This window comes from Vanellus vanellus (assembly GCF_965231255.1).
Source record: "Vanellus vanellus genome assembly, chromosome: 6".
NCBI lineage: Eukaryota > Metazoa > Chordata > Aves > Charadriiformes > Charadriidae > Vanellus > Vanellus vanellus.
Window position 1 is genome coordinate 53,885,553 of NC_138911.1, and position 11,880 is coordinate 53,897,432.

The 11,880-nt window shown below is 48.3% G+C and overlaps 1 protein-coding gene across 1 annotated transcript; it reads left to right on the top strand.

The window, feature by feature from the left end:
* Positions 1–1,895: 1,895 nt before the first annotated feature.
* Positions 1,896–11,237, top strand: DACT1 (dishevelled binding antagonist of beta catenin 1; the record flags this gene model as incomplete). The annotated part of the gene is made up of 4 exons (XM_082484991.1): positions 1,896–2,249; positions 4,467–4,599; positions 6,210–6,365; positions 8,752–11,237. 4 exons carry the CDS (start codon positions 1,896–1,898, stop codon positions 10,608–10,610), a joined length of 2,502 nt encoding a protein of 833 aa, XP_082341117.1. The 3' UTR covers positions 10,611–11,237.
* Positions 11,238–11,880: the final 643 nt, after the last annotated feature.

The window sequence follows — 11,880 nt, forward strand, 5'->3', positions numbered from 1 at the left end:
GTGTGCTCCCTTCTGCTTTTGTTTCACCCCAATTAAGCTCAGTTCATTCGCTGTCAAATCCCCCTGTGATGGGAATCGAAGCACAGTAAGCTGGAACGATCCAGGGAATTGGTTCAAAAAGGCCCTCGTAATCCAAATTAAAATGTTAACATAGAGGCACTGTGCTGACACGACTGTGTGGTGAACCAGCTCTGGGAAGAGATCAAAAGCAAAAAGAAATGGAGCTAGTTTTCGCTTTGACCATCCTCTGAGCTGATGCGTGTGGCCTCACCTACATTTGAGCCAGTGTCTGGGAGGGACCAAGGGCTGGTTAGAAGCTGCAGGAGGAAAATGCACCTCCTTTTTAGAAAGCACTTTACTTTGGTTTAAAAAGACTGTGAAATAATCATCTGTGTCAGCTGCAGGCTATCGGAACAAGGACCAATACCTACAACGGATAAAGTAGGTGTACGGCACGCCACAATATATTGTCTACTGTAAACAGCATGGGAGGGGGGAGACTAATTTCTTCTGAGACCTTTCAGTACCACAAACATTCATAATATTCTGAGGAACAGAGGGAGAGCAGGAAAGAGCATTTCATTGTGCTGATAATGTCCGTGAGAGCCGCTGTACGGCTGGCTCACGTCTTTCCAAACAAACCCCATATTGTGAACGGCTCTCTCAATGCTTTCTTCTTCCTTTTGCATTCTCCCCCCCCGAACATGCCTGGAACTCAGTTTTTGCTCTATTTCAATACTAACATTTTTCTTTTTTTCTTCAGCATCTGCGTTTCCCCCCTCCTCCCTCTTTCCACAGCGTGCCCATTGAAAACCTAATTGCAGATCCCTTGCTGCAATTAGTCTACATGCTGTTATGAAGTTCACTTCATTATGGCTTTTTCGGCTAGTGGACTCAAAGGGGGCTTTGAAGCAACACCTTGCTGGGGCTTTGATCCTCATGCCTCCACCATGGTCAGCACCCTGCTGCAAGCACTGCCACCTTCTCCTCTGCTTTCCCTTTCCCTGCCCCTCTCCTTAACACCCTCATGCTTTCATGCCGGGATATTTTGTCCCCAGATGCATCATTTATGCTCCTGTTTTGGACATGTCAGGCTATATGAGCAACAGGCTGAGAGACTTGGGGCTGTTCAGCCTGGAGAAGACACTAGGGAGACATTACAGCAGCTTTCCAGTATCTGAAGGGGGAGCCTACAAGAAATCTGGAGTGGGAGTTTTTGCAAGGGTATGTAGCAACAGGATGAGGGGTAATGGCTTCCAACTGGAAGATAGTAGATTCAGATTAGATATTAGGAAGAAATTCTTTCCTGTCAGTGTGGTGAGACACAGGAACAGGTTGCCCAGGGAAGTTCTGGATGCTCCATCCTGGAAGTGTTCAAGGCCAGGTTGGATGGGGCTTTGAGCAACCTGGTGTAGTGGGAGGTAGAGGGGTTGGAACTAGATGATCTTTAAGGTCCCTTCCAACCCAAACCATTCTACGATTCTACGAACGTGATGCCGATGGCCCGTGACTACGCCACGCGTGGCTCCCGAGGTCCCCGCGGGAGTTTTTGGAGAGGTCAGCGGGCTGCACGCCGCGTAACCCACCACCCCGCAACCCGCCAGGCCCGGCGCGGGGGGACGATGGAGGCGCGGGGCGGGAGGAGGAGGAGGAGGAGAAGGAGGAGGAGGACGGCGGCGACCGCGGGCGTGGAGCCGCCGCCGGGCGGGGAGGACGGGAGGGGGGCGGGCGCGGGGCGGCGGTGGGCGGGCGCGGGGCGGCGGCAGGCGGGGAGGGAGCCGGGCGCCCCGCGGCCCATTCGCGACCGGCAGCGGCGGCGGCGGCACCGCGGCGCTCGGCGGCGGTTGGCCCCCCGCGGGCAGGGCCTGTCAGCGGTGGCCGCCCCCTCCCCTGCCATGAAGGCGAGCCCCGCGGCAGCCGCCGCCACGGCGGGGCCGGGACCGGGACCGGGACCGGCGGGGGGGTCGCGGGAGCCCGATGCGCGCTGGCGGGAGAAGGGCGAAGCGGAGGCGGAGCGGCAGCGCACCCGGGAGCGGTTGGAGGCCACGCTGGCCGGGCTGGGCGAGCTGGAGTACCTGAGGCAGCGGCAGGAGCTGCTGGTGAAGAGCCTCTTGCTGCGGCGACCGGCGGGCGCCGTGCCCGGGGCGCCGGGCGGCCGCGGGGAACCGCCGGGCGAGGGGCCGCCGCCGCCGCGCAGCCTGGAGGAGAAGTTCCTGGAGGAGAACATCCTCCTCCTGCGGAGGCAGCTGGTGAGCTGGGGGGCGGCTTGGGGCGGGGGAGGGACAGACGGACGGACGGACGGGGGATGCGCGCCTGTCCGCGGTACCCCGCGGGGCGGTGTGACCCACGCGTGTCTTCCCCGCGGAGGAGCGAGCCGCCGTCTCCCCGAGGGCTGCATGCCCACGCCGCTGTCACGCCGGCGCAGCGTCCCGCCCGGGCGCGCAGGTGAGGCGGGCGGCGGCGGCGGGGAGCGGCGTCTGGCGGGGGACGGGCCCCCCCCCGCCGTGGGTAGGGGCGAAGCGGTGACAGGTCGTCGTCGTCGGCGGGATTGTGCCGGCGTTTTGCCGGTGGCTGCGCCGTTCCCCCTCTGGTTTCCAGAGCCAGGTCGGCGGGTCCAACTTCCATTCAAGGCGAGGAGAGGCGCCGCCGTTGCCTTGAATGGAAGTTGGGAGCGAGCTCCGGGGTGTGCGACCCCGGGAGAGGGGGTGACGAGCGCTCCGGCACCGGGCGGGATCAGGCCCCTTAAAATAAGGATGCTTTTGTTGAAGGACGCGCTTTGTAGCTGGTGTGGGAAGAGATGGAGGGCGGCATGAAGCGGCAGATCATTTTTCAATGAAAATAGCGTACAGCTGTGCCTGGCGGTCTTTGTGCACGGCTCAGCATTTGCTTTCACCCAGGGAGAAGTTGGGCTGCGTGATTTATTTGCCTGATTTCTTTTCCTCAAACCCTCTTCTTTTCGCCCCCCCCCCCCCCCCCCCCTTCTTTTCTTGTTAGCCTTTTGGTGCAGTTGATTTCGGATTATTTCCTTCCTTAAACGCTAAAAATAAATGATTTTACTGCTGAGAAGGGGGCTGGCTGCCGAAGAGACGTAGTGAAGGACCGGGGAATCATTAGTCAAAAAAAAACCCCAAACCCGGGGATTTGTGGTAGCACTTTAAATTGTGCACTTGACATTGCAGATTGGAACCAGATGCAGTGCTCGCTGGGGGAGGGGGGACACTGGTGGCAGTAGGTGTCGCAGTGAGTTACCGTCTGAACCCATCGCCTCTGCCAGCCTGGCTCCCAGCCAGCTCCTGGCTCCCGTCAGAAATGTGAGAGAAGGCTTGGGATCGCCTCTTTGGTTCTCCAAGGATGGTGTTAAATGCCAGCACATCTTCAAACAGCCTCGCTAATACTATTAGCATTTGCTTTCCCTTTGCCGGAGGAGCGGCCCACCCCAGGGGAAAGGTTGTCCTTGATTTAATGGGTTTAGAACTAGTCCAGTTATGAGCATCAAAACTCTTTGCGATGAGCGTATTGGAGCACTGCTGGGCACCGATCAAATGATGCACTTAAAAAAAAAAAAAAAAAAGATGTAAACCTTCCTCCTGCCTCCCCCACTTTCCCCAAAGCCAGAACGATTAAAGGGTATGAAGCTGAACAGATGATGGATAAGCAACATTATAATACACACAGGGAAACTGATTGCATTGACCGTGGGTTAATGAGTGCCTTACAAAATCATTTCTTATTGCTTATTTTGTGCCATCAAATTACCTTCATAAATAGCCTTAAAATTCATCTCACAGAAATTTTATACAATTATAATGGGAGAAGAGGAAGAATTACTCTTCCTTCCTGCTGCACTGCAAAACTAATAAAAGGGCCGTGATCCCAGCCCTGGGAATCTTGCTATCTATATGGTAGACTATAAGCTCATAATGTGCAGCAGAACAAGGCGGTTCCCACACTACAGGCACTTGTTGGCAGAGCTGTTTCGTCCCATTGTGTGAACAGATGTGGTCTTTGACTAACATCACTGTGGTGGTGAATGTCCCCTATTACACTGGCAAGGCTGTCCTTTCGCTGAAGTAGCCCGTCTCATGTGCACAGGTCTGGTTTGACTGTATCGTACAGTACAGCTTTGTTGTCACAGCTGTGGTACCGCAAAGGGAGTGCTTTGCCAACATAGTGTGTTGGTCTTCCTAAACTGTGGAGCGTGCTCCTTTTGTAGAACTGGCTGGAAGATGCCGGAATGAAGTGCCTGCATAATTCTTCAGTTAAGTATTTATCCAGAGCGTCTAGAATTTCAGGGCTTTGTTCTGTTTTGGGTTTGGTTTTGTTTTTTTGTTTTTTTGTTTTTTTTAATAAAAGAATATTGACAAGGTATTTCCACAATGCTCAGATGGAGAAGGCTGATTGTCTTGGAGCCCCTTCAGGTCTGCCCCACTGAAGGAGCTGATCTTGTTTGTCTTCTTGTTTTCCAGAACTGCTTGAGGAGGAGGGACGCCGGCCTACTAAATCAATTACAAGAGCTGGATAAGCAAATAAGTGATCTCCGCCTGGACGTGGAAAAAACGACAGATGAACACCTTGAGACAGACAGTCGTCCAAGTTCAGGTAAGGCCATTATTCTGCAAAATGGAGCCTCCCTTGGTACCTGGAATTAAACTGGCTGTAGTTTTCAGTGCTACAACAGTAAATGTCTATAGCACGTTCACACTCTGATAATTAACGCCTACTAGCAAAGTCCACTTTCCACTGGAAAGGTTGCTGTTTGTAGACAACATATTTAGAGGAGCCTTTCAAGCTTAATTAGATTTTTAATGTTTGGGGCATTTTTTTTTTTCAAGGCCACCCAGAAATTAGTTCAAAAAGTTATAATTTTCCTGCATATTAGGAGGCTGCAGGAAAAATGGTGAAAGGAAGCCCCACCAGCAGGACGAGTATGTCAAAATTGATCTTACAGCCAGAAGGGAACATTGAATCAAACAGTTCAGTCCTTTATATGTTGAATTTCATCCCATTCTAACTGTGTTGAAGCCAGTAAGTGGTATTTAACTATGGGGAACCTTTCCTGGAGGTGTCTAGACTTGTTCTGAAGACACTAAAAAGTAGAGAATATACCAGCTTGCAATTGTTAAAATCATTGCTAATTTCTAATCTGAATTTAACTTCTTCTGTCCTTGCTTTTTTTTAATATGCTTGTCTCTCATGGACTAAGGTCTTTTCTAGTACCCACCTTTTTCTCCTCTTGGAGGTGCTATACAGTATAATTCCTGACTTTTTTTGATGAGCTAAACAGGTCAAGTTCATTAAGTCATTTGTTTTAAGGCATTTTTCCAAGCTCTTAAATAGCTTTATGGCCCCTTTCCAATTTTTCAGCTTTGTTTTAAGCGTGCTGGAGTCGAGGACTAGGCATACCGTTCCAATGTCTTTCTTACCAGTGCTGTATAGACTGCTGAAGTCATTTCCCTACTGCTATTCATTAGTCTCTTTGTACATCCAACAATCTCATTAGCTTTTTTTGCCATATCATTAAGCTTGATTGAGCTGCTTTTCCATGCTGACTAAGTCCTTTTCAGGATTATTGTTTTCCAGGGTGCATCCCTATTCTGGAGACATGCCCTGCATTCCTTTTTCCTAAAATTAAATCTTGATTATGGTATGTCATATTTTTCTTGAGTAGACCCAGTTTACCAAGAAATACATTTTTATGTGTCTGCGCATTATTTACCATTTTTCTTCTTTCATGTCATCAGCTATCTGTCTCCAGAATTTTGATGAAAATGATGGATAGCATTGGGCCCAGCACTTGGTAAAATTTTTGTAGTCCAGTAATAGCTGGAGAGTTTGTCTTGGAAGTATCATACACTATTAAATGAACGGAGTGTCAAACACAGCCTGGATCCTTCTTGCTGAAATCTGAAAACCCCTGTAAAGGTTAAAACCCCAACCCCTGTAAAGGTTAGAAAAAAGTTCAAAATTTCATATGCTAAATAAAGTTCTGCTTTTTTACTTTTAAGTGCTTTTACTTTTAAACTGAATCCTTCATAGCAATAAGGATATTACTAAATTGTGCATTTTTTTTTTGGTGACTGAATGAAATCCCATAACTAATTTCAAGAGAGTAAGCCAACATAAACATGAGCTTGACTGCCTTTCTAGGGACACAAATGGTAACTTTGTGTAGACATAACTAATATAAAACCAAACTCTTATTTTTATAGGGTTTTATGAGCTGAGTGATGGAGCTTCTGGATCGCTCTCCAATTCATCTAACTCTGTCTTCAGTGAGTGTTTATCCAGTTGCCATTCTAGCACTTGCTTTTGCAGCCCTTTGGAGGCAACACTGAATATCTCAGATGGACGCCCTAAATCTGCAGGTATAGTAAAAGCAGGTCGAATACATCGTGCTCCAGGAGGTGGCTTTGGCTTTGGAAATACTGCCTCAGGAGTATTGGGGTTGGATTAACCCTTCTTCTTTTCATTTGATGCATTGTGCTCTGAAAAGATTCCAGTGCCTATCACGTACATGGGTCACAAGGCAGGACTGTTTGCCCTCCAGTACTGCGGCCTTTCCTGTGAATATGTCACTCCAAACGCATGAAAATAACATGTGAAAATATGACAGCTGCTCTACCCAGTAGAGGGCAGTGGTACCTATACACACAAACATGTTAGTTGGCTAATTTCTCATGGTTTCCTTTAGAAAAGCATTTTTACTAAATAGCAATAATGAAAGATGCCTCGACAGCCATGTCCTCATTAAAGTGACAGAGCAAGGAGCTAGCTACAGGTGTTAGGAGGTCAGGGTGCACGGCAGTCTGTTTGTAGCAGTCGTTTTGTCAGTTCTGATCGTCCTCAACCCCTAGGTGACCATGCTGAGGTGTCCCCTGCATTAATACAGTATAGACAAATAGACATCATGAACAGGGGAAAAGCATTTTGTCTCTTTGGCAGGGAGCTGATGAATTTCCTTTGACACTAGGCTGAAGATGCAAGCCTTAATGTGTGGGATGGTTAAACATGAAGGTCGCTGCTGCCTCTTGTCCAGAAAGGACACTTAAGTAGGACTTTTGTGATCAAGCGTTCTTGGTTGCAGCCACACTCATGCAAAAGCCTTAGTCCATTCTGGTTTGTGGAGGAGGCTCCTAACCATAGTATTTCCAATTTCTATTCTGGTCTTTATGGTTAATTTACAGTGATTTTTTTTTTCTTCTTTTTTTTTTTTTTTTTTTGTGACTCAAAGACAAAATAATTCAAGTTCTTCTAACTTTAAAGTGGGAAAATACAGCCTGGGATACATTCATTCTGAGATGCTGAGAAATCCTCTAAGTTATCCTTTGAGCACTTTGAAGTAATTTAATGCTCCCTGGTGTAAGGCATATGTGATCTTAATCAGCCATACCTAAAAAGAAAAACATACACAAGGATTTTCAGCAGATTGCATTGCTGTTTTTTTTCTTTATACATCACAAAACCCTAAAACTCTCATTAGTCATACTGTCTCACTGTTAAAGATGAAATTTCACAAACTGGCATGTTTCAAAGAAGTGTTTTGGTCAGCATTTCCTAACTCTGACATAGAATTTAGGAGATGAGGGAGAACCGTGAGGTCATCTGGAGGAAGTTCATGCTCCTAATTTCCCTGTTCTTCCTCTCCTGATGTTCCTCCACAGGAACATCATCTCTATCAGCTAATTTCATCGTCCCTAAGACCTCTTTTGAAATAAGCCTTAGATAAGTGATGAGCACTGAGCATTCAAATTTGAGTACCCTGGCTGAAGTTTCTAGCCCAAGGGTAGAGAACAAGACTGACAGTGATTTGGAAGGATCATTTAGATTGTACCCTTACCCAAGAAGATGGGGGCATCGTAAGCTTAAGAAAATAATAGTCTTAGGTGCTTGGATTGAAGCCCTGCTCCTAAGGTCGCTTATCTCCCAAGTAAGTGCCTTAGCCATTAAATCTGACTCATGCATCCTGAAACGCACTGGATTTCTCTTGCAGAACTCTCTTTGCAGAGCCAAGGCTAGGATGTCAGCTGGATTGACCTGCACTCCTTGTACTTGTGTGGAAAGATGAGCCTGTTTCCCATTCTTTAACCCCTTATTGCTCAAAAGGAACATCTGTTATTATCATTAGCATTGTTATTATAACATAATTATGATGATAATAATAGTAGTACCGATAAAAACAACAAGGACAAAATTAAATATGGATTGGGTTTTTTTGACCCAAGATACGCTTGAAAAAATCTAGAAGTGAAATTTATCAATAAGCTAAAAGGATTCATTTGACTCTTGTCTATATTTTTTATGTTTCCCTTTGGATTCAGTGAAGTAAAATCGTGCTGAGGCCCACAGTGAGTTTTAGAAGCGCCTGTGTAGCATATAAACAGAAGAGTCCCTTACAGACTTCTGGATGGCTTGGAAGTAAAATAGGAAGCTCTTAGCAACCTAGGCATAGGTTTGAAACCAAAGTAAATGTTCTCATTAGGGCTGTGATTTTTATGTTTTTTGACCATGTAGTCACATTGGGGCAAATCCTACACAGATGCAGTTACAAAGAGACCCACAGAAGAATAGCGCTGCTTTTGTATTGCTTAAACGGCATCCCTGGTTGCAAAGTTTCTGCTGTTGGAATAGTGCTGCTGCTGTATGAGCATTGTATCGTATGTGTAGATGGGACCGGAGTCCTTGATGGCACGTGAAAAACGTAGCAGAACTGTCCCTGGCAGGCTCTCTAAACTCTTCTAAAATGCCTTTCAGATCTCATAGGCTGGATGGACTATAATAAGGAAGGCCAGCATGAGGACCAGACCGCAGTCTCTGTCTGTCGCTCTTTGTCCACACCGCACTCAAATTCCCTCGATGTCGTTGCAGATGTACACCCAAAGTACCAGTGCGATCTGGTGTCTAAAAACGGGAATGACGTCTACCGGTACCCCAGCCCACTCCATGCGGTAGCTGTGCAGAGTCCCATGTTTCTTCTCCCCGTGACTGAAAACCCTCAGCGAGAAGAGGAGCGGCTTGGTTGCGATATTAGCGATGTTTGCGCCAGATCTGAAACGGACTCGGGAAAATCCACCAACGCCTTTCTCCCGCAAGGCTCCTGGCCAGCGCCGTGCCCTTCCACCAGCAAGAGGATAGACGGTTACATCTTAAGCCTGGTTCAGAAAAAGACGCACGCGGTAAGAACTAACAAACCTAGAACGAGTCTCAACACTGATCCCACCAAAGGGATCTTGAGGCATGGAAGCATGTGCGTCAGGCAGCCTGCAGGGGTGGTAGCTCACAGTAACGTCGTGAACCTGAAAAGCTCCAAGCAAGCGTGCTTGCCTTCTGGTGGAACCACCACTCTGGACCATGCAGCACCTTCCCCGTTGAAGCAGAGGCCGAGGGAGCCGGCTGGTGAGCAGCTGGAGAGTAGGAAGGCACCTTTGCCAACAGCTTTCCCGCCCAGCACAGCAGGCGAACTTCAGGGCAAGCACCTGCCGCGGGGCGTCAAACCGGCACCTCCAGAGCTCAACCGCAATGCAGTGGCCACGGTGGGGGACATCCCCAAGGAGAACGGCCAGCTCTTTGCCACGTCTCCCAAAGAGAGCCCGGGGAAGCCCGTGGTGTTGCAACCGGAGAACAGGGTCAGCCAGCCTCCCAAAAAGGTCCTGCTGAAGAGCAGCTTGCAGGCAACTCGCTCCTCATCACCTGCCGTCGAGGAGAGGCCCGCGCTGGATTTCAAAAGCGAGGGCTCTTCCTCCCAGAGCCTGGATGATGGGTTGCTGGTGAACGCCCAGTACATACCGGCCCAGCAGCAAAGCGTGAAGCTTCACAAAGGCACCCGAAACGTCAAGATTTTGAAAAGCTCTGCGCTGAAACACAGGCCCCACCTTGCCAACGGGCTGGAAAACGGTTCGCAGACCTTGCGGGAGAAAGCCAAGCCGTCTGGCAAGAAGTGCCGCTTTCCTGATGAGTTGGATACAAATAAGAAACTGAAGAAACCCTCCTCGCGGGGGAAAAGGGGCAGCAGCTTGCAGCCGGAGTCGGGCCCCCAGAGTCGTCAGGCTGGCCTGCACAAATCCACTGTCCGGTCCCATGGGCACGGCCGGGAGGTTGTGGTGGCCAAGCCTAAACACAAGCGTGCTGACTACCGCCGGTGGAAGTCATCGGCAGAGATTTCCTATGAGGAGGCCCTACGGAGGGCGAGGAGGAACCGGCGGGAAGGTGTGGGGGTCTACTCGCAAGTCCCCCTGCCCTATGTCAGCCCATATGCCTACGTGGCCAGCGACTCGGAGTACTCGGCGGAGTGCGAGTCCTTGTTCCACTCCACTGTGGTGGACACGAGCGAGGATGAGCAGAGCAACTACACGACGAACTGCTTTGGAGACAGCGAGTCGAGCCTGAGTGAGGTGGAGTTTGTAGGGGAGAGCACAACCACCAGCGACTCTGATGAGAGCGGGGGCCTTATTTGGTCTCAGTTTGTCCAGACGCTCCCCATCCAAACGGTCACAGCGCCGGAGCTGCATGAAAATGCGGCGAAGGCCTTTGTCAAAATCAAAGCCTCCCATAACCTCAAGAAGAAAATCCTCCGCTTTCGGTCGGGCTCCCTGAAGCTCATGACAACTGTCTAGTGAGGTGACTTGGTGGAATGTATCTGCTTCTGCTTTTGGAAGCAAGGTGCTTTTGTGTACATATTTCCACAGATTTTTTTTTTTTATACAAATATTTAAAACTTAAGGTAAATTATGTCACTTGTCTTCAGAACTTGAGTGGATACTAGTGCCTTTTATGTGGAAATAAAAGACCATTATACTCATTAAAAAAGAAAACAACATAACACTGCCATTTCAGTGGTGAACAGCCTCCAGTGCATGGTATCAGAAGGCTTTGAAAAAAGGCTAATGTTTCTGGAAATGGATCTTCCTTGCCTAGTTTTTCCAGTTCTGGGTCCTATAGAGGATATCGACAGCTTAAGGTCATAAGGTTTTAGGGGATAAGGGGGAGGGAGTGTGGGTGGTCTTCATGTTTTTGCTTGTCCTTTCTGCTGCTCCTGTTGCCACATCTTGAACTTCTTCCTCCTGGTAGTCTGGCCTGTTTTGTTTCTTTTTTCTGTTTGTTTGTTTTTTCTTTTCTTGTTGATTCTCTTCTTGAAACTCACCCCTGTCTTCCCCCAGCTTTCCCCCACCAGGAAAGGGCTCCTGTTCAATCTTTCTCCAAGGTTAAGTGGCCTTCTCTGGAGTGCACTCTGCTCCAATCTCCTGGGAGTCCCGCTGCGGATGGCAGTGGTGTTCAGAGCAAACTGTTGGAACAGCTGACTAAGGCTTAGTAACTTCAGTATATTGTGTAAAACTGCTTTTGAAAAAGAAAAAAAAAACATATGCATGTCATGTGCATGAGTATCAGTAGTTTTAATATTCCTATTGATGTCCAATTTACTGTACATCATCAATGGCTGTTTTTATATATATATCATTGTGTAAATTAATATAACACATCATATGCTGTAATAAACAGTCTGTTTTAATACCTTTTTAAAGTTTTTTACATTGATGCACACCCAGTGAATGGTTTTATATTGGCATTGTCACCACTTAGGTGTCTCTCTGATGTGACCTGTTAATGTTCCCTGCTTTTAGCCATGCAGGAAACGGAGCAAGTTTAAAATGTTGCTGTGGATGTGACTTGTGCTTTGAGGGAACTGGATTGTTATGGCTCCTCTTGTTCTTCCCAGAACTTGCATTTTTTTTTTTTAAGGGCAAGGTGGGATTTAGGAGCTCAGAAGCATCTTCAGGTTGTTGCTTATGGGCAGCTCATGTTGCAGAGCAGATGGAAATGTGATATTAATCCTCCTCACGGTCAGGGTGCTTGCAGACTTTGGTTGGTACAACACAGGGGCAGATG